General features: G+C 47.0%; 1 protein-coding gene across 1 annotated transcript; it reads left to right on the top strand.

Moving 5' to 3' along the window:
• Nucleotides 1–11,795: 11,795 nt before the first annotated feature.
• Nucleotides 11,796–21,494, top strand: PRSS54 (serine protease 54). Its single transcript, XM_066244108.1, has 6 exons — nucleotides 11,796–11,853; nucleotides 12,490–12,661; nucleotides 18,184–18,442; nucleotides 19,054–19,185; nucleotides 20,936–21,377; nucleotides 21,463–21,494. The coding sequence occupies exons 1-6, from the start codon at nucleotides 11,796–11,798 to the stop codon at nucleotides 21,492–21,494; spliced, it is 1,095 nt and encodes a 364-aa protein (XP_066100205.1).
• The last annotated feature ends 58 nt before the right edge of the window (nucleotides 21,495–21,552 follow it).

The following is a 21,552-nucleotide window of genomic DNA, read 5'->3' as shown; positions in this document are numbered from 1 at the left end:
TGCTAAGTAAAATAAGCCAGTCTCAAACACACAAATACTGTATGATTTCACTAACATAAGGTACCGAGAGCAACTTTACAGAGACACAAAAAGTGGGATGGTGGTTCCCAGGAGTAGGGGACAGGGAAAATAGAGTTATTGTTTAATGTGTACGAAGTTTTAGTTTTGCAAGACGAGACATGTTCTGGAGATAGACAATTGTGATGTTTGCACAAAGTAAGTACACTAACAGCATTAAATTCTATACTTACAAATGGCTAACATGGTATACTTTGTTATGTAAATTTTACCATAATTAAAAGTTAAATAAAACTAATTTGAAGAAAATTTGCAAATTAAAAAATTGTTCGGTTTATGAAAAGAAATAATTTTTGAGAGCTAGAATTTAAAAAATAAAATGCGATTAAAAAGCATCGCGTCAATTCTTTGCCAGTTCTGAAACTGTTATTTGCAATCGCATTTTCAGAATGTCTCTGAGGGCCTAGCCCTGTACCAGGCACCGACTAGGATAGTGTAGGTACATAAAACAGCCTCTGAGAGGAGGACAACCTTGGTGGGAAAATTAAGGTGTTGCGTTTGAAACGAGTAGCAGAAACAGGCTGCACAAGAGTCAACTTTAAATGAGTGTTACAGAGAATAAGTGCTAGGAGTCTGTCCCAGGAGAAAGGTCTCAGTGGAACAAGAGGATGCTCCATCCAGGTGTTTCCTCTTGCCCGGTGCTTTCCCCTAACTTCAGGGAGGTTACAGCCCCATTGCCAGGTGTGCTGCTGTAGATACTACCCGTGCCCTCAGAAGGGATGTCCATTTACATCCTCCCAGACAAAGAACTTGGAATACTTCTAACCTGCGCAAATCTGGAAGGGGTAGGTGTTGGTCATCCTTTAAAAAACTAATTTTGATTATAGTTTTCCAAAGTTTGAACTTCTTGAACTTTCATGCACAAGTCATGCTCACAAACACTACCATTTGAGAATCTATTCAAATTGACCATAACAAGGTTTAAGTACCCTTTCTGTAAAGGGCTTTGTCTTTTGCCAACCTCACTGAAACCTGGAGTCAAGAGGCTTGAAGTATAATCTCCAGCTGCCATGTGACACCCCTGGGTCTTTGTGAAATAGTGGTTTGTTTGATTTTTTTATTGCTTTTAGAGAGAAAGAGAGGGAGAGAGAGGCATTCCTTTGGTAGTCACCTCGTTGTGCATTCATTGGTTGCTTCCTGTATGTTGCCTGACTGGGCACCCAACTCGCAACCTTGTCATTTGGAAGGATGCTCTAACTCAGGGGTCGGGAATCTATGGCTTATGAGCCAGATGTGGCTCTTTTAATGGCTGCATCTGGCTCGCAGACAAATCTTTAATAAAAATAATAATGTTAAAAATATAAAACATTCTCATGTACTACAATCTATACATTTCCTACCGCTCATGTTCATGGTTGCGGGTGGCTGGAGCCAATCACAGCTGTCCTCCGGGACAACACCGAATTTTTATTGGATAATGCGTAACATGCACAGGTTGTTGTATGGCTCTCACGGAATTAAATTTTAAAATATGTGGCGTTCATGGCTCTCTCAGCCACAAAGTTTCCCGACCCCTGCTCTGACTGAACTGACTGACCTAACTAGCCAGGGCCAATAAGAGGCTTTTGAGGGTGTTTTGTTTTCACTGCGACAGAGAATTTCTATCAAATAGAATCTTACCTTTGATCTGCATGGCAGAAACAAGCACTGAGGTCCCTTCTCGGTCTTCCGGGCTCATGGCCCGTCCATAAGATGCTGCAAGGGAAGCCGAAGAGCAGCTGGGACCCCAGGTTGCAGTGATCCAGGAGTAATGGCCCCATGCTGTCACCCAGGGCAGGTGACACTGCAGACAGATACTATCCTGTAGGGCCAGCCAGGCTGTTGTGCCTCTGCTCTGAGGGTTCATTTAAAAGACAGTCCAGGTGCTAAATCGCCTTGGAAAATGAGGCAAATGAAAAAGCCGCCTGACACTTAATGAAGAAAAGAGAAAACACCAAAACTGTTATTTGAGTTTTAACATTTTCAATAAGTTGACAAAAGCAAGACTTTATAAATATATTTGTATACAAGCAGTTCTTTCTAAAAACAGTGATCAGAAACCAGGGAAAGTACGTTTGCCTTTGAGCAATTTTTTTCTTGCTGTTTGCAGATTCTCTGCCAAAGAATCCTCAACGTAGAAACCTTTTTGAAGTTAATTTTCTGGAGAGCCCCAGGCTGGCTGCCCGCCCTTTGCAGGAACCGTGACTATAGAATGTCGCAAGCAAGAGCGCCCCTTACCGGCAGAAATGATCATCGCGCACCAACGCCAAGGTGGCATTTGATTGGCGGGGCGCTGGGGATGGAAATCTTTAATTTTTCACTGGCTGGACTTTCTTGGACAATGGATGGGTGATAATGTGCATGCGGTCCCCTCAGGAAATGAAGGAGCGCCCACAATTTACCCACTTGAGGGAAAAAATGTTCCCATGTCTGTTGCAACTCTCCTGGAGTTTTCTAAGCCTCTGGAACAACTTGTGTTGCCCAAAATGAATAATGTTTCACAAACTCATCGTGTGAAGGAGGAGCCCTAAAAAGATGGCATGTTATTGATTCATGAGTCATTACGTGTTAAATATCAATATAACTCATGACTTCTTCCACAAAAACGTTGCTTTGGAGGGGCCATAGGGATAAGAAAACCCCTCATTATAAGGAAGGGAGATGGCCCAGTGACTAGTTTTGACCCAGCATATGCCCGGTACCAGGCTAGGTGTCATTCTGTACCACACGTTTACCAGCTGCCTCCTCTCAAAGACCTCACAGTCTACCTGTGAGCTTACATCATATTTTATTTTTAAAACACACCCAGCCGGCCCTGGCCGGTTGACTCAGTGGTAGAGCGTCGGCCTGGCTTGCAGAAGTCCCGGGTTCGATTCCTGGCCAGGGCACACAGGAAAAGCGCCCATCTGCTTCTCCACCCCTCCCCCTCTCCTTCCTCTCTGTCTCTCTCTTCCCCTCCCGCAGCGCGAGGCTCCATTGGAGCAAAGATGGCCCGGGCGCTGGGGATGGCTCCTTGGCCTCTGCCCCAGGCGCTAGAGTGGCTCTGGTCGTGACAGAGCGACGCCCCGGAGGGGCAGAGCATCACCCCCTGGTGAGCAGGGCGCCACCCCTGGTGGGCGTGCCAGGTGGATCCCGGTCGGGCGCATGCGGAAGTCTGTCTGACTGTCTCTCCCCGTTTCCAGCTTCAGAAAAATACAAAAAAAAAAAAAAACAATTAAAAAAAAACAAACACTCCCAGCCAGCGAATATTCTTTTTAGATCCTTCTTAAAACTCTGTGTGGGTGCAGCATCTGTGCAGAACAGCAGCTCATTCCTCTCCTGACATGTATTTGTCAAGAGACTATTGGTAATTCTGAGCACACACTTTGAGGTCAGACCGATCTGGGTTTGCATCCCGGCTCCTCTACTGATTAGCTGTGTGACCTTGGGCAAGTTGTTTAACCTCTCTGGGCCTCCTCACCTTTAAAATGTGGATAGTAAACTCTATGTCACATGGTCGCTATGAGGATTAAATAAGATGGTATGGGTTTACACGCTGGGTGGAGAGTTTGGCCCAAAAGTAAGAATACATTTGTGTTATAAGTATTTCTGTATGGATGTACTTAAGTGTATTAAACTGGGCTTTGCTCCTCAACTGGTGGAGACAAGAGTGTTTCTAAAAGTTTTGCATTTTATTGCTCACGCATTCTAGAATCACTGGAATCCATCATACTGAGGCAAAACCTCTGTTTCCCTGGCTTGCCAGTTCTCGAGAGAGGGGACTGGCTTCTCCACCCCTGCCAGAGGTCACACCGGTAAATTTGTGAGCATTTCTACTGACCCCATGAATTTGACACAGGTGCCGGAGTCCGTACACAGTCTGTACAAGTTTGGTTTACGTCAATAACCAGGGCTGGAGAGGAGCCGTGTGAAGGTTTTGGTAGCTGTCTCGGGGGGAGGAAAATTGCCAGGATGGGCTTGTCAGTCCCACAAATGTACAAGGTTCTTGGTGACAACTGTGTGGTCGCTTGTAGGCAGAATCCCAACGCTTCAGACTTCTTCATGGTCAAGTTTCCCGAGCCCCTACACCAGCCCACCGGGATCACCAGCGAGCCTTGCAGTGCTGCTGGCACCCCCGCCCCACGCCCAGCATCGGATCCAACGTGTCTGGGGTGGGACCAGGGCGCGGAGGGTTGTTAAAGCCCCCGGATGATTCCAATGTTGCAGCCAATATCACCACCCACCGTACGGGTGCCTGGTTGCAGTATTATGGAATATTTTTCTTTCTGAAAGTCCCAGACCACTCAGAAACCGGCTGTCAGGCTCCCTCGCGTGGAAACTGGGGATGTTTGTTTAGCACACCCATGGTCTGCGCCTTCAGTTTGCTCTAGAGTTTGATGCGTTTCTTTGGATGCTGTCACTGTCAAGATCAGACGGCCTCTGGGGGAGAGGAATTTCCCTGGTCCGGGGCTGAACCAGGCAGTCCCTAGGGCCGAGGGGTGAGGAAGGAGACGGGGCAGCAGCCACCAAAGCAAGAGTTGGCTCTGTCGATGTAGCTTAATGCTGCCGGCATGAAAAACCAGCGGGGACTGGACCACACTGGAACTTACCTTTTTCTTCCCCGTCAGTAAATAAGGACAGAGAGCAAGGCGAAGCCAGCCTCCCAACCTGCCAGCCAGTGCCTTGCGTATTAACTCGGCTAGCAGAGTCGAGTAAAAGGCAACAATAGCGCGTTGCATCTTTACAGCTAAGAAATTTTCACCTCCATATGTTTGTTTTGTCCAAATTATTATACCTTGCTGTTGAAGAAACAAAATGCATAAACTCCTTGTCTTCGTTAAATAAGCTTAAATATTTGTTGTTTCGGGTGATATTTCGCTGGTAACGTTTGTGGCTTCTCTTCATACAATATGACAAAAATAATTCATTTAAATCATTACGACTAATTCGTAAATTAGATACGATCTTGCGTCCAATGACTTCATAAATACCAGTTTCCCTTAGTTTGGGGCTTTTAAAAATTATTACGGTAAAAAAGTACACATATCATAATAGTGACCATTTGGACCATTTCAGTCATTTTAAAGTATACAGTCCAGTTGTGTTCAATAGATTCACCCTGTTGTGCAACCAGCGAGTTCCAGAACTTTCATCAGCCCCAACTCCACGTAAGCAGCTCCTCTCCATTCCTTGTCTCTGTGGCATTCCATCATCACACCTGTTTTGTTGTTTTCTCAGAGGACTGTCAAGAGGAATGTGCAATAATTTTTTAACCTGGTCTCTATCAAAAACGAGGAAATGGAAGATTGGAAGATGAACGGACAAGGTTGCGTGCTTCGTGAAAAGCGTGAGGGTGTGTTTGTGGGAGCAAAGGGCATTCCTTTCGGTTTGCTAAGTAAGTAAACTGTGTCCACCTGAGAAAAATGCAACCTGAGATTTCACTACAAAAGAAACCACAATGAAAACTGTAACCAATATCTATAAAAGATGAGTGACGAATTTGTGAAAATAAAAAGGATGAAACTTCCAAAAAGGTCTGATTTTGAACGTGTGTAGGTGACGCTGTTGTATAACGTATGTCAATCAGTTTCGGGTTTAAGTGGGATAATACCGCTGCCTCTCTCATTAAAGAGACATTAGAAGGCAATAGTCATTTATCAGACATGTGATAAAAATCCTTAGGCAAGGAAAGATAATCCAACCGTGAGAGCAGTGGACCAATCATGTTTTCTTTGGCCAGAAGCAACAGAAACTGTCTCTAACTCTTACGCAGGAAGGAAGTGTGCTGGTGGGATCTGAGCTAGTTCACAGAAGAGCCGGGTCTCAGGGAGGTTGACACAGGGAGGGACCCTCAATGTGGCAGCAGAGCCAGAGAGCCTATGGTCAGCCAGGCTCTGCTGTTCCAACTGTTTTGTTCTTTCTTCCCTTTGGCTCAAGACTCAAATTCCAGGAATGGGAGCATCGATGGGCCTGGCTTGGGTCACAGGTCCACCCCCAGGGGTAATATCAGGCCTGGGTGGTGTTATTGCTCTAGTTCACAAATATGAGGTGATGGCTCAAAGAAGGTCCGTGAAGGATAAAAATAGTGATGGAAAACAGAAGCATGTCAGGGAGAGCGTGGCCAGGGCTCCTGTGTGGTGCACTTTCACTGGGGTGAGTGAGTCCGACAGTCTGATGAATGTAAGCAGCCAAAATTCTATGTGAATAAAACCAAACAATAGCAACCACCACCACCACAACAAATCCAAACATGAAATAAGAACTCCAATACTGACTACCTGGAAATGAACATTTTCCTCCCCCTGAAAATTCATTCATCCAGTGTCTAGTGTGTGGTCCGTTATCAAGCTCAGTCTCTCTCAGCTTTGAGCATTGCTGCAAACTAGGTGGTCTCAAAAGCCTTCTCATTGCAAAACAGTGCAGGGGATACACTCTTTGAGTCACCTTTGCTCACACAAACTTTAGGAGAAGACTCCAAGAGCTGAGGCCTGAGCTGTCATCAGCTGGGGGAGGGAAGGTGTCTTAGGGCAGGTGCTGTCAGCTACGGAGCTGTTGGAATACTTCTCCCCCTGGAAAGGGTGGGAAGCCAAGCCACAGTCTCTGGTAGTGGCACCCTCTGGTAACCAGAGACAGCTGCAAACTGTCGGGAAGAAAGTATGCTCAGCTTAAATCCTTAGGATACCCATAGATTAAGAATAAGAAACTAACGATCATTACAAAGGCATATAGAAAGGCAAGCCACTTTGTTTAAGAGTTAGAAGATAAAGTATAACAACAACAAAACGTATTTAGAGTACCACACCTCCCAAATAGCAGGTGTTGGAATTGCCAGATACCAAATATAGAACAGATTCATAGTCAATGGTCAAAGAAATAAAGGATACAATGACAAAGATGAAGACCAATAAGATATAATCAGAAACAAACAAGAAGACTTTAAAAATGGACCTTCTAGAAATTAAAAAAATATATATATATTTCTTCAAATTTTAAAAAACCTAGAAAGGATGGATGAACAGCTGATTTGATGTAGACAAAGAGAGAATTGGTGAACTGGAAGGTAAACACACAGTAATCACCCAGAAAACAGCACAGAGTGACAACAAAGATAAAAATATGAAAGGCTAATAAGATAAATAAAGGATATAATTAGAAATTTTATAATATATGTCTCTTTTGAGTCCCAAAAGTAAAAAATAGAGAGCCTGAAGAAAAGGCAGTATTCAATAATGGTTGAGATAGTTCCAGCATCTGTAAGAAAATATAAATACACAGAGCCAGGAAGCATAACACATCCTAAGCTGAATAAATAAAAAAGAATTTATGATCCAACCCATCTTAGTGAAAACACAGCACATTAAAACAACAACAACAACAAAAAAGGCCTGAAATAGGACCAGAGAGAAAGGATGCTGCAGATTGGGCTCCAGACCACCACAAAGACAGCATCACAATAAAGTGAGTGGCAATCATTTTGCTGGTGGGGGGTCTTGCTTTCAATTTGTTAAAAAATGCAACACCCGTGAAGACCAATAAAATGGAGCTCAAGAAAATGAGTTATGCTTGTATCTGAAAATGAAATTGCCAAATTATGGCATGAAACCATTAAAGCCATTTTGTCACTTCCAAACAAGTGCAATGACCTCCTTGGTAAATGAATTAGAGCCCCCCCCCCCCCGAATGAGGGCCTTATAAAGCTTTACAAGAAATTCTTGAATTTTGTTTTTTTGCTAAGCAGAGAATAGATCTAAATGCAAAACCTCATTCAAAGTTAAGCTCCTCATAGCAGACATCATGCCATGGCTGGCAAGCTTTCCATGAATGAGAACGTTGATATTAATGAAAAATAATGCAAAGAGAAGGCAGCCTGACCTATTAACAAAATGCCTGTTCCGAAGACTCCAGGACGTGATAGCAATATCAACCTCAGACCATGCAGGTGAGCAATAACTATGCCGTATTTGAACTAGCAGAGATTTTGCTTAACTATTCAAAAAACCAATGATGACTAGCAAGCGATGCTTAGAAAATGTGTGGTACGTAAATGAAGAGGTCCTTGATTATTTTTTTGTTTTGTTTTGGTAATTTCACAAGAGAATTTTAAACATAGTAAAGCCCTTACTGACTTTTTTTTAAATTATTCATTGATTTTAGAGAGAGGAAGTGGGAGAGAGAGAGAGAGAGAGAGAGAGAGAAACATCCTGTTTATGTCCTGACCAGGGATTGAACTAGCAACCTCGCACATCCAGACCGTGCTCTAACCACCGAGCTCTCCAGCCAGCGTTCTTATTGGCATATTAGAAAACCACTTCCCAAATCTGCCATGCAATGTGAAGAAATATTTTCTGGAGGAAAAAGCAACCAAGTGGACTAGAAATGTACCCATCGCTATCTCCCAGGATGAAACTTCCAACGTCCCAGAAGAAATTTTCAACTCCCCATGTTTTGAGCATGGAGGGCGGGCTCAGGGGCAGCCGGGAGCAGTCATCAGTGAAAAAAAAAATGGCTCTGAGATTTTGGAGTCCACATCCAATCTGCAAATCCAGGACTCTCCGACAAAGCTGCCATAACTTGCTGCGCTTTCAGATTTCCTGAGACTGAGAGTGGGATTTCCTAACCTGGCAGAGATATGGAGTAAAAACAGAAAGTGACAGGTTGAGACACTACATGTTGCTTGCTGTCACAATCCTGGATATGGAGCCCTTGCAGTAAGGTTATAAACAAATTTCCTCTCAAAGATAGAAAACTAGTATGGCTGTTATTTTACCTGTAAAGAGTTAAATAGTAATTTTAGAAATTTTGATGAATCTTTAAAAGTTTTACCTAAATGCCCTGGCCGGTTGGCTCAGCGGTAGAGCATCAGCCGGGCGTGTGGAAGTCCTGGGTTCGATTACCGGTCAGGGCACACAGAAGAAGTGCCCATCTGCTTGCCCACCCTTCCCCCTCTCCTTCCTCTCTATCTCTCTCTTCCCCTCCCGCAGCCAAGGCTCCACTGGAGCAAAGTTGACCAGAACACTGAGGATGGTGGCTCCATGGCCTCCACCTCAGGTGCTGGAATGGCTCCTGCCACTATGGAGCAACAGCCCCAGATGGGCCAAGCGTCGCCCCCTGGTGGGCACGCTGGTGGATTCCGGTCCGGCACATGCGGGAGTCTGTCTGACTGCCTCCCCGCTTCTAACTCTGGAAAAATATCAAAAAAAAAAAAATTTTACCTAGAGTGGATGGCCTGCATTGAGCAGCCCAGAGAAGGTGACAATTTAAGGCCTATTGTTCATGAGGTCTGCTGAGGAGACAGAGTGTTTCTGGCGGCCTGCACGCACATGGCTTTTCATGCAGGAATTAAAAGAGGAATTCGGAGGCAGTTGGGGTCTCATGCACCAGCCTCAGCATCCGACTCCTAAAGAGCAGCCCTGTGTCTTTGGCTCAGTCACCAATTCTGCTTCTGCCCCCTGTAAAGGCAGCACAAGGTCCAGGCTGAGAAACACATACGTGGAGATGGTTCACCACCCTGGAGCTGGAAGTTCTGCCCCTGCCCTTTGTAGGTGTGTGGTGTTAGGCAAGTGACCTTCCTGCCCTGAGCTGCCAGGTTACCATCCGGAAATCTCAGGTCATTCCTTCATCTTGGCAGGGTGACTGTCCATCATAAACAAGAAAATGGGCAAGCTCGTTGAGACCTGCAGTGCAGAACATACTGAAGGATTAAGTTCCACTTCTCCCACTGCCAGCAAGCTTTCCCAGTCTGTTCTCTAAGCAGAAGCCACGCCCTGCTCGCTCTGCTTGGTGTTAAAGGTGATGGAGAGTGTGGGGGGCGGCTCAGGGTATCCGGGGACCCTGGGGGGGGTTGGAGCAGCAGCTCCTTTCTGAGTCAGGCTTCACTCTCCATCCAGCCCTCCTTCCTTCCGTCAGCCATTCTTCTACGGGTCCAATAACTATTTCTGGAGCGCCTGCACCAGCAGCCTGCAAGCCCTCTGATCCCACGGAGGAACATCTTACCGCCACACTGTCAACACTTCCCTCAATCCTGGCATCTGTGCTGAAACCAAAGCTTCTCGCAGTGGCCGGAGAGCAGCTCCCATGCGGCCCCACGATGTGACAGCCTGTGGGGTAACTTGGTTTGGAGCCACTAAAGACAACTGGGCTGAGCCTCCGGGAAACCACCCTGGGAGTATGAGAATGCTCACAGGGACTGGAAAAACCAAACCCACCCTAGTGGCTGGCTTCCTCTGTCCAGTCTGACACACTCGTGTGGACACAGGGTGGGTGCTGAGGAGGTAGACAGACCAGGGCCACAACTGGCCAGGACTTTGTGATCTGGCAAAAGGGATGTCTTCTTGGTCAGGCCTGGGGACAGCCAGGCTTCCAGAATAGCCCTGCCAAGTTTAGAAAACAGGCAGGCTTTTCATCCTGGCTCCTCCTAAGTCTCCATGTCCAGACGTTTGCTTGGTGGCACCATGGTAACCATGATGCCATAATGGAACATTCTTCCCAAGGTGGTAGAAGGAACCCCTCTGTTGGGCTCTGCTGTGTAAGGTGAGAGAGAGTTCATTTCTCCATTAGCAGGAGCAGTTCACAGAGGAACTCTGAGAACCATCCTGGCGACAAGCGACATCCGGTGTGGAGAGTGGAACATGGTGACTGAGAATGGCAGCCACGGGTTCCTCAGGCTCCTGAGCATGGCTTGAGGCAAGGGCAGGCCTGGAGGTATGGCAGACGGTGAAGAGCCACGGGCTTTGGCTTTAGACCAGGGGTCCTCAAACTTTTTACACAGGGGGCCAGTTCACCGTCCCTCAGACCGTTGGAGGGCCGGACTATAAAAAAAACTATGAACAAATCCCTATGCACACTGCACATATCTTATTTTAAAGTAAAACAACAAAACAGGAAGAAATACAATATTTAAAATAACAAACAAGTAAATTTAAATCAACAAACTGACCAATATTTCAATGGGAACTATGCTCCTCCACTGACCACCTATGAAAGAGGTGCCCCTTCCAGAAGTGCGGCGGGGGCCGGATAAATGGCCTCAGGGGGCCGCATGTGGCCCGCGGGCTGTAGTTTGGGGACCCCTGCTTTAGACAGACCTGAACTTGGATTCCAGCCTCCCCACTCGGCAGTCGTGTGCCCTTAGGCAGGCTTCTCAGTGACTCGAAGTGTCAGTTTCTGAATCTGTAAAATGGGGCTAAGGGTAGTGTCTAATTCACAGGGTTCTTGTGAGAATTAACTAAGCAAAACGCCGGGGCTGGCACCACGTAAAAGCAGGAGCGGTCCCTCGCTGAAAGAAATCGAGCATGCTTTTAGTCGGCGGAGTTGAGTAGGAGGGTCCAAACCAGCATGGGCACTAAACCCCTGCTTTTTGCTTTCAGGAGCATTTTATAGCTACAGAGTTAGAGCGAGGGTTGAAGTCCACGGGTCAAAAGACAACACTCTTCTGAGACCCAACTCTATGGGAATCCGAGGACCCTGGCTGGATTGACAGGCGTGGGCTGCCTCCTCCCCTTGGGTCATCTCAGGAATCCTCGCCGAATCTCGGTGCCCGACAGCTGGTCCCTGCCTCTTTACCGCACGGAAGCGAGCCATAGGGACGTGACAGGTCTGTGCCTCACGTGTTGGAGGCTTTGTCGGTGGGAAGGCAGGAGGCTGGGCCTCGGACCCTGGCGGGGCAGTTCACCACTTTGGGGAGGAGAGAAGAAGCCTGTGCGCTGTTGGGCTGTTGTTTCCGCAGCTGCCCATGGTGTCTGCTGCGCCTCTCCTTGGGGATGGCCGAGATGACAGGGATGCTCTTGGCGCTGCTGTACGTCTCCCACGCTTCTGCCAGTGAGTGCGGGCTGTGTTCCGCCGTGACATAGCCGATCCTGTAACACGTGGCAGGGGGAATCTTCCCAGAGAACTAAATGGTCCCTAATGTCCAAGAGGGCCTCGGTGGGGAAGATGACTTCCCGCACTTTGGGCCAGCAGTATGCGTTATTGGCGGGAGCCAGGCAAAGGCACGGAACGTGGGGCGTGGATGTAGGAAACCGTGGCTTCAGCTGCCAGTTGTCAGCGTTGATCCTCCGGAGAGAGTGCAGTTAGGAAAAGAAACCTCAGGCTGAGGGGGTAGGGGGGCGCTGGACAGCGGGGTCGGTGGGAGGCTGCTTCCCCACTCACAGCCCCTTCTTGGTCTTCCTGGGCGCATGCCCCAGCACCTGCAGGTGGAGGTGTCCTCCGGGAGCCTGCCGCCTGTGGGAACCAGGCCCTGCAGACAAGTGACCCAGGGCAAACATTTCATTTCTGAGTAGCCTAACATTCAAGATGCCACCAAGAGTCCTTTATAGGGAAGGAGACCCACTAGGAAAAGAAGTTAGTGGTGACCAGAATGGAGAGCCAGACCGAGTGGGAACCCAGCAGGAGGGGGAGGGGGAGTTCCTGCGGTCTCGCCCCCGCAGTGAGACCCCACCCTCAACCCGTCTCCAGGTTGTGGCATGCAGGAAGCCAGCGTTGTAGAAGCTTCCGAGGAGGGTTTGGTCAGCGCAGAGGAGTTCCCGTGGGTGGTGTCCCTGCAGGACTCCCACCACAGCCACCTGGCTTTCGGCAGCATCCTCAGTGAGTTCTGGATCCTCAGCATCGCCTCCGCCTTCGAGAACAGGCCAGTACCCCCGGCTCTGGGGCCTACAAGCCGAGCCCCGCCCCCGGGGCAGGACAGGGGGGCTCTGTTTCCTGCTCAGCTTGGGGAGGCCTGGAAGGTGAATTCTGGGTGACAAGGTGACAGGGCTTTTTACCGGCCCAGCACCTGCTCTGTCCTGAGTCTTGGAGTCCTCAAGACACCAGATGCCAAAGTTGGAGCAGTCAGGTGCCATGCTCCGCGGGAAGGATGTTCCTTCCCATTTTACTGGGATCACAGAGGCACTGCGGTTGATGGGAGCTCTTATCTTAAAACACTCGCCTCAGGCCTTAACAATGTGACTGCCACACACACGCACACACACACACACTCCATAGGGAAAGGGCTCAAAGGAAACATGCAAATACCTAGGAGTGCTTATCTCTGGATGCTCAAAGCACTTTTGTTATTTTCTTCTTTGAAGTTTGCTGTGTTTTCCAATTTTTTTACAATAATGTGTATTCTTTTAAAGCAGAAAAAAAAACCCCCACAAATGTTATTAAAGGAAGCCTGACCTGTGGTGGTGCAGTGGATAAAGCGTTGACCTTGAACACTGAGGTCGCCAGTTCAAAACCCCAGGCCTGCCTGGTCAAGGCACGAATGGGAGTTGATGCTTCCTGCTCCTCCCCCTTCTCTCTCTCTCTCTCCACCCCCTCTCTAAAATCAATAAATAAATTTTAAAAAATGTTATTAAAGGAATAACATTTTATGTAAAACATCTTACTTTTTGATCCAATCGGTTTGCTTTTGGGAATCAACATTAAGGAAATAATTTCAACCACTGGAAAAAGGTTGTGCATAAGGTTGTTCATAGGATGGTTAATAAACAAAACCCTGGAACATAATGTACAATTATCATGGAGAAATAAATTATAGTATATTCTTTTATGTATAGTATATTACATATAATGTATAATGTATGAATAGTATATATAATACACTTTGTATATGGTATATATTATACAATAATGTATAAATAGTATACATACTATATACTGTATTGTATAATATAGAAATACTATTTATGCACTATATTTTATATATATACATAGAGAAGATAATGACTACAATTGGCAAAACAAATTATAGTATATATATTCGATGGAATATTGTGCAGCTGCTGAATTTTTCAATGTGTGATTTATATATTTTTTTTAATTTTTAGATTTTATTTATTCATTTTTAGAGAACGAGGAGAGAGAGAGAGAAAGAGAGAGATAGAGAGAGAGAGAGAGAGAGAGAGAGAAGGGAGAGGAGCAGGAAGCATCAACTCCCATATGTGCCTTGACCAGGCAAGCCCAGGGTTTTGAACTGGTGACCTCAGCGCTCCAGGTCGATGCTTTATCCACTGTGCCACCACAGGGCAGGCTGATTTATATTTTTAAATTGAAAATACATGTATTTAAGTGAAATCCATGTATAAAGTATAATGTTCATGAGAAACCAAAGGCTATACAAAGAAGGGCAGTCCTTCCCTCTCTGGGACTTCAGTTACTAGTATCCCTCCCTTGAGCCCTGTCACCAGTTTTTAGGGTATTCTTCCTTAAGTGCTCAGTACATTTATGGATGTCTATATAGCTACAGGTCTGTGTATATTGTTTCTTACGTCTGTTGACGGAGGGAGAATTTTCCTTCCCCCCTGTATTAGTGTGCTAGGGCTGCTGTAACACAATGCCACAGACAAGGTGGCTGACACAGCAGAAATTTCTTTCTTACTGCTCTGGAGGCTGCACGTCCAAGATCAAGGTGCTGGCAGCATTGGTTTCCCCTGAGGACTCTCTCCTTGGCTTGCAGAGGGCCGGCTTCTCACTGTGTCCTCACACAGTTCTCCTCTGCGTACGCACCCTCCTGGTGTTTCTATACCAGTCTTATTGGATTGGAATTCTACCCCTACGACCTGAATTAAACTTAAGGGGGTCAGACAGATCCCCCCTTAGAGGCCCTGTCTGAAAATTCAGTCATATTTGGGGTTAGAGTTTCACAAATAAATTTTAGGGGGACCACAATTCAGTCTATAATATCCCCCCCATAAAACTGGTATTTCACTCTCTGCTGTTTTCACTCTATCATGAATGTTGGGGAGGTCTTTTCTTATCGACAGAGAGAGAGAGAGAGAGAGAGAGAGCGACCACATTCTTTTTCCTCAGCTGCACAGTATCCCAGGATGGATGAACCACAGTTACAGTCCTCTCACGATGGGAACTGACATTGTTTTCCATCTTTTACCAGTACCAGAAATGCCGCAGTAGATATACCAGCACATACGTCGTTTCAACACACATGCCGGTATATTGTTGCATGAGTAACTGAGGAGTGGGAAGCCCGGGCTGAGTCTTAACGGCCACTACCAGCTGGCCCTTCCGAGCGCTTCCGCTTTGTGTGGTCGTTCTCCGTTACTACTCTTTTCTGTTTAGTCTGCTGTTTTGGTTGGATTTTCTGTTTGACTCAGGGTGATAGGTGTTTGTTTTATTTTCTGGCATCATTTAATTTAGAATTATTCCGTGTGGTGACTTAGGAGTTTCTTGAGGCTGTCCTTGTGGTCTGCTGTATGTGGTCTGCATGAATATTTTTCACAGGTAAATTCAAAAGTTCATTCTCTGTCGTTGGTGTACAATTTAGTATATAAACTGGGGGAAGGAGTGTCCCTGATCTGTCCTGGGCTGACAGAGGTGAATGAAGATCCCTTATCACGAACAAGCTCCCGGCTCTTTCTCCCCGTTTCCTGGATGTTTCCTTTGTAGACATTGTGTTACTTGCTGCTGAATGTTTATAACTGCGAGGTTGTCACTATAGACTGAGTTCTTTCTCATCGTTAAGAGCCTTTCTTTGTCTCTTGCTGATGTTCAGATGGAAACTCCCGCTTCTTGTTTTTATTTTAGGTGACATTTACTGGATTTACTGCTTCTTTCTTTTGCTTTCATTACATGGACTTTGCTTTGCATGTCTCTTCTGACGCATTTGTAAAGTGTGAATTTTTGCCCTGGTGCTCACTTTAAAGTTTCATGGGAGGTTTCTAAATCCTCTGGTTCTTTCTGAATGGTCCTCTCTAGACTCTACCATGGCCAACACCACAATTCCTTTTCTCACTCTTCCCTTTCTCCTCCATCACCCAATTTTAGTAGCGTATACGTGCTATAATGTTTACCTTGATTCATGTGAGTATTTGCACATCCTTGTTACGCCCTAGAGTAGCCATGTATAAACCATATGTTTAGACTCCTATGGAAGATGAGGGAAAAACCTCTGACTTCCTTTTCAGCTTTAGTCAAACCGTTTGATTATTGCCAAGGTTTACATTCTCACTCCAGTCTAAAATTTAGTAAGTTTTCATTTTAATTCAGTCTAAGATTATCAGGAACTCCACACTTACTGGCAGCCCTTTTTGCCGGGTTTTCTCCATTCAGCCCCAGAATTGGCTAAATTTGTCTCCAAGTCGTTTCTTACCGGGCTCCCAAGGACTTCATAGTCTTGGTTTCGGCGTATTCAGAAATGTGCTGCTCTTAAACTTGAATGACCACTTAAGGATAGAAGTCACAGATCACAGCTCACTTCTTTTGGGGACTCAAAAGAAAGGTTATTATCCCCTGGCTTCTGGTATTAAATCTTGCTGCAGGGAAGTCTGAAGCCAGTCTGAACTTTCCCTCCGTAGGTGGGTGACCACACAGCCTAGCGTGTCTGGGAGATGCCTGGTTTAAACCACTGTCCCAGTGTCCCGATGTTAGCATCCCCCTCCCCTGGGTTAGACAACGAATTAGATAGCCACATTTTTTTAATGTTTTTTAAAATTTATTTATTCATTTTAGAGAAGAGAAACGGGGGGGGGGGAGCAGGAAGCATCAACTCCCATATGTGTCTTGACCAGGCAAGCCCAGGGTTTTGAACTGGCGACCTCAGCATTCCAGGTCAACATTTGATCCACTGCGCCACCACAGATCAGGCTTAGATGGCCACATTTAGGATGACACTCTTATTTGGTCTGAATGCCCAAGGATTCCTTTCCAAGTCCAGCAGCTCTACTAGATATGCTGGCTCTTTCTCATTTACCCCTCCAGACGCACTCTTTATTCTCTGCTACACTCTGGGGGCCAGGGGCCGGGGCCAGCCTGTGTGGGTTATGACAATGGGCACACTTGCCTTCTGGGTTCCAGTTGGGTTTGGCTAAGGGGAGCACTAGCAAGAGATCACAGGGAGTGGTGTGAGGTCAAGGTCCTTATTCCCCTGAGGAGTACTGCAGTCTGCCTGCCTCCTGCAGCCAAGTGACCCACTCCCCAGAGCTCTGACTGCTCCCTCTCCCTTGTCTCGCCTAGAGCCTAGGGACACCAGTACCTTGTTGTTACTTCAGCAGGAATCTGTAATGCACTATTCCCTATGATTTCCTTGCGTTCTGCTAAGACCTTTGTAAAAGTCCCTTCATTAAACTTTCCTCACCTGACCTTATTTAAGTATGCCAGCTGTTTCCCACTAGGAGCTGACAAGGATATGTCTCTGTGGTGATCATTCTGTACCATTTCCCCCCAGAGTATGGAGTCCCCATTCTAACTATAGGTTCAAGTCTCATTTCTGGAAATTTTTCTTACATTGCATCTTGAAATATTTTTTTTTCTTTTGGTCTTCTAGTTACCGTCTTCGTGGTCTGCGGACCCTCTGCTGACTGCCATTCTCCTCTCCGGCCCTTAAAAGTCTTTGTTCGTGTCCATTTCATTTTGGTCACTTTCCTCAGTCCTACCTTCTGTGTCCCTTACTGTGTTTTCTGTGGTCTCTATTCTTTATGCCGCTTCCAATTTGGCCTTGGTTCTGGTCATGACTTATTTCTTTTCTTTCTGCTTCTTTGTGGAGAAGCATGTGTGACCAGCTTCCCCGATTCTGTGGCAGTAGGTGTCATCTATGACCCCCTCACACACACACTTGCTGTCTCTCCCTGCTTTTTATCAGCGCTTCCTCTGATTCCAAGGTTTGGATTCTCTAGCATCTCTCGGTTTTATGGTGTTTGCATTTGTTTTTCATGCTCATAGTTCCTCGGGCAATTCCCGAGAGGTAAAGGGGAAAAGATCCATTGAACTCTGCCATCATTAACACCGGCATTAAACTGAAATGTTTTTACCAAGTATTTATTATGGAAGGATGCTTGTATTAAAATGTAATGTACTAAAATTAAGAGTCAAGAGAATGCCTTTGATATGATGACAACTATGTAAAAAAAAAAAAGCTATGCATAGAAGAAAAAAAGATAATCAGCTATAATGTAACCAATTGTCTTGAGGCACTGGAACAAAGGATGTTAAGATAGAAGAGCCCCCAAGGGTCTATGGGCTCCCATAGGAGAGCACAAGCCGAGGGGTTCAGTAAAGATTTCCTGCGACTGGATCCAAAAGGTGAGTAACACTTAAGGCCCAGGGAAGACGAGTTGAATGTGTTCCAGGCTGAGAAAAACAGTAAATGTGAAAACGGGGACATCTCAAGCTGCCTCGGTACCTTGGTTTCTCAAGACGCCCTTGCTCTCTCTCCAGGAGGAGCGCTGTCGCTGTCGTGGGGATAGCTGAGATGGACGCCACGGTGATATCTCATGAAGAGTACCCAGTCAACACCATCATCCTCCACAAGGACTTCGACAACAAAACAATGACCCATAACTTAGCCCTCCTGAAGACGGACACGGCGATGCAGTTCAACAGCCTGGTCCAGTCCATCTGCTTCCTCACCAGAAAGCTGCAAACGCAACTCACCTTGAAGAACTGCTGGGTGGCCGGATGGATTCCCACGTCTGCAGTTAATGCCTGCCTTCCCCTAGAGGAGGCTGTGGGTGTGCTAACAGGGGGTGGGGTGGGGGGGGTGGTGACATGGATGAACTGTTCTGGAGCTTATCTGAATAATGCATGTGGCTCGAGGTTCTAGAGCTGGGCTGGAACCCGCACCTAAATCAGTCATGATTCCCAGGGCTTGTCCTTTCTGTGGTCACTCTTATACTACATCCTTTTTATTCTAGTTCTGCATCAAGATTGGAAGTACGTAGGCAGCTGACAACCTGAAATTAGTGCAAGATTATAGAGGGACTGGGGACATTATGCCCTGAATTAGAGCAAATCGTGCTCTTTGCCTAAGCCATCCTTGTTTCCTTTTTATTCTTGGGAAATAACCGGGAAGTATATTCTCTATAGATGTTGAGAAAGTGAATATGTTCTCTGCCTATATTCACATTCAAGTTCAAAGCAAGAGTGGTATTCAGTAAAATCTCAGACACAGGTTCTGATTTCTGTGAGGAAAGGGGTTTATCAGAACAGTTTCCACCCACTCCCATCTGGACATGTGAGTCATAGTTGAGTTGACTTTGGGGATGCCTTCTTATTAATAATTCCTGGGCTCTCTGTTGTATGGTCCAGACAGGAAATCACATGACGATGAGTATCCTGAGGAAAATCTTCGTGAAAGAGATCAACCTGTGTCCCCTAATAAAATCCCAGGAAATGGGATGTGGCAATCACGTAGAGGAGGAGACCAATACTGTCTGTTTGGTAAGGACATGATGGGGTAGAAGCTCAATGCTGACAGTAAGCAGTGGTCACTTCAAGGGATGGTGAACTCGTGGGGGCAGGGACTGTCACTTGAGACTCATGGCTGTCTCTATGGTAGAGAGCACTTGGCAGAGGGCAAGTGCTCAATCAAAACCCTACTGAGGCCCTGGCCAGTTGGCTCAGTGGTAGAGCATCAGCCTGGTGTGTAGGAGTCCCAGGTTTGATCCCCGGCCAGGGCACACAGGTGAAGCGCCCATCTGCTTCTTCCCCCCTCCCCCTCTTCTTTCTCTCTGTCTCTCTCTTCCCCTCCTGCAGCCAAGGCTCCATTGGAGCAAAGTTGGCCCGGGTGCTGAGGATGGCTCTATGGCCTCTGCCTCAGGTGCTAGAATGGCTCTGGTTGCAACAGTGACGCCCCAGAGGGGCAGAGCATCGCCCCCTGGTGGGCATGCGGGGTGGATCCCGGTCGGGCACATGTGGGAGTCTGTCTGACTGCCTTCCTGTTTCCAACTTCAGAAAAATACAAAAAAATTTAAAAATTTAAAAAATTAAAAATAAACACCCTACTGAATGGACCACCCAGGGTGGTCTGCAGGGTCACATGACTAAGCCATCCTACTTTCAAAATAAGCAACTTGCCAGGGTCACATATACAGCTAAGTGTCCCAAGCTTCTACCCACTCTGTGTGGCAGAATTCCTGAGTCCCCAGGGACAGCTCCCACGGGAGCAGAGGATGCTGGGAGCTTGTGCAGTGACAGACAGCTGCTCAGGTGAAAAGCTGTGGCCCTAGTCCAGTGCGTGCTCCCGTGGAAATGTGACTCTGACCCTAACAAGACTGTCCCTGGGATCGAGCAGCTTAAATGAAGAATGGAAACGAGAGAGAGGAGTGGGGGAAATGTGACCATTTCAGGCCAGAAGAGAGAGTAGTATCAACATTTGAGGAATGAGAAACCAAAAGAGGGAGGGCATTTAGTCCTGGAAAGGGGCAAGAAAATGAATTAGGAACCAGGAAGCTACTGGCAAACTGCAGGAGTCTATGAATAATTTGTATAATAAAAGAAAAAGCCACCTTATTGGAATGTGTGGTGGTGTCTGCCTAGGTTGAAAGGAGTATCCGATCATCTGCCCCAGTGGTTTTCTTTTTTTTTTCTTTTTGTATTTTTCTGAAGCTGGAAACGGGGAGGCAGTCAGACAGACTCCCGCATGTGCCCGACTGGGTTCCACCCGGTCTGCTCACCAGGGGGCGATGCTCTGCCCATCCGGGGCGTCACTCTGTTGCCACCAGAGCCACTCTAGCGCCTGAGGCAGAGGCCATGGAGCCATCCCCAGCGCCTGGGCTATCTTTGCTCCAATGGAGCCTTGGCTGCGGGAGGGGAAGAGAGAGACAGAGAGGAAGGAGAGGGGGAGGGGTGGAGAAGCAGATGGGCGCTTCTCCTGTGTGCCCTGGCCGGGAATCGAACCCGGGACTCCTGCACGCCATGCCGACGCTCTACCACTGAGCCAACCGGCCAGGGCCCCCAGTGGTTTTCAACCGCTGGTCTGCAGACCGGAGCCAGTCCACCAGAAAGTTTGTGCTGGTCCGTGAAGGAGCAGACCGGCCCGCTCTGTGGACTGCTGGTTGAAAACCACTGAATTCACCCCATTTTCAATGGGGACCAGTGTAAAATATTTCTAGAACAAACAGTAAATTGCACAGGGATATATTAAAAAAACATTTTTTTTAGACTGGAAGCCTTCTGTCCTTTATCACAGGGGGACCCAGGAAACCCGATGATGTGTCAGCTGCACCAGATGAACCTGTGGGTGCTGAGAGGAATCCTGTCCCCAGGTGGTGAGAGGTGCCCTGGTCTGTTTCTGTACATCAAGGTGGAAGACTACAGCGACTGGATCATGTCCAAGACTAAGACGACCAGTCTCCCCCTGTCTGCCTTCCGCCACTGGGAAAACTCGGTTCCCCTCCATGGCGACTCGGCTGGCGGCGCTGTGACGCGGGAAAAATATTCTGAGCTGGGCCATGCTGCGTGGACCCAAGCCCCGGTCCAAGAACAAAGCAACACCCAACCTTCATGGTCAGAAAACAGCTCGAGAGAGGGTGTAGGCATTAGGGAGTTTGACAGCTCTCTTGACATGGCCACCCCTGCAGATGTCTCAAAACCCTTATACTATGACTATTACGATGAGCAGGCTGGGAAGGGTAAGGCTGTCTCAGGTCAGAACAGGTTACGTCAGCACCAAGAAATGCTCTTGTGTTCCTCTGTGCTTGTTTTCATGTGTAACAGTATACAGTCTAGGAGTTAGCCCTCCAAACTGAAAAGTAAGCTTAGGGTGCCCGGTGCCAGGCATTTACCATGCTGTCTCAGGGTCTAGTT

This window comes from Saccopteryx bilineata, chromosome 9, assembly GCF_036850765.1.
Source record: "Saccopteryx bilineata isolate mSacBil1 chromosome 9, mSacBil1_pri_phased_curated, whole genome shotgun sequence".
Taxonomy (NCBI): domain Eukaryota; kingdom Metazoa; phylum Chordata; class Mammalia; order Chiroptera; family Emballonuridae; genus Saccopteryx; species Saccopteryx bilineata.
The sequence above is the reverse complement of the archived record's forward strand: the minus strand, read 5'-3'. Positions and strand labels throughout refer to the sequence as shown.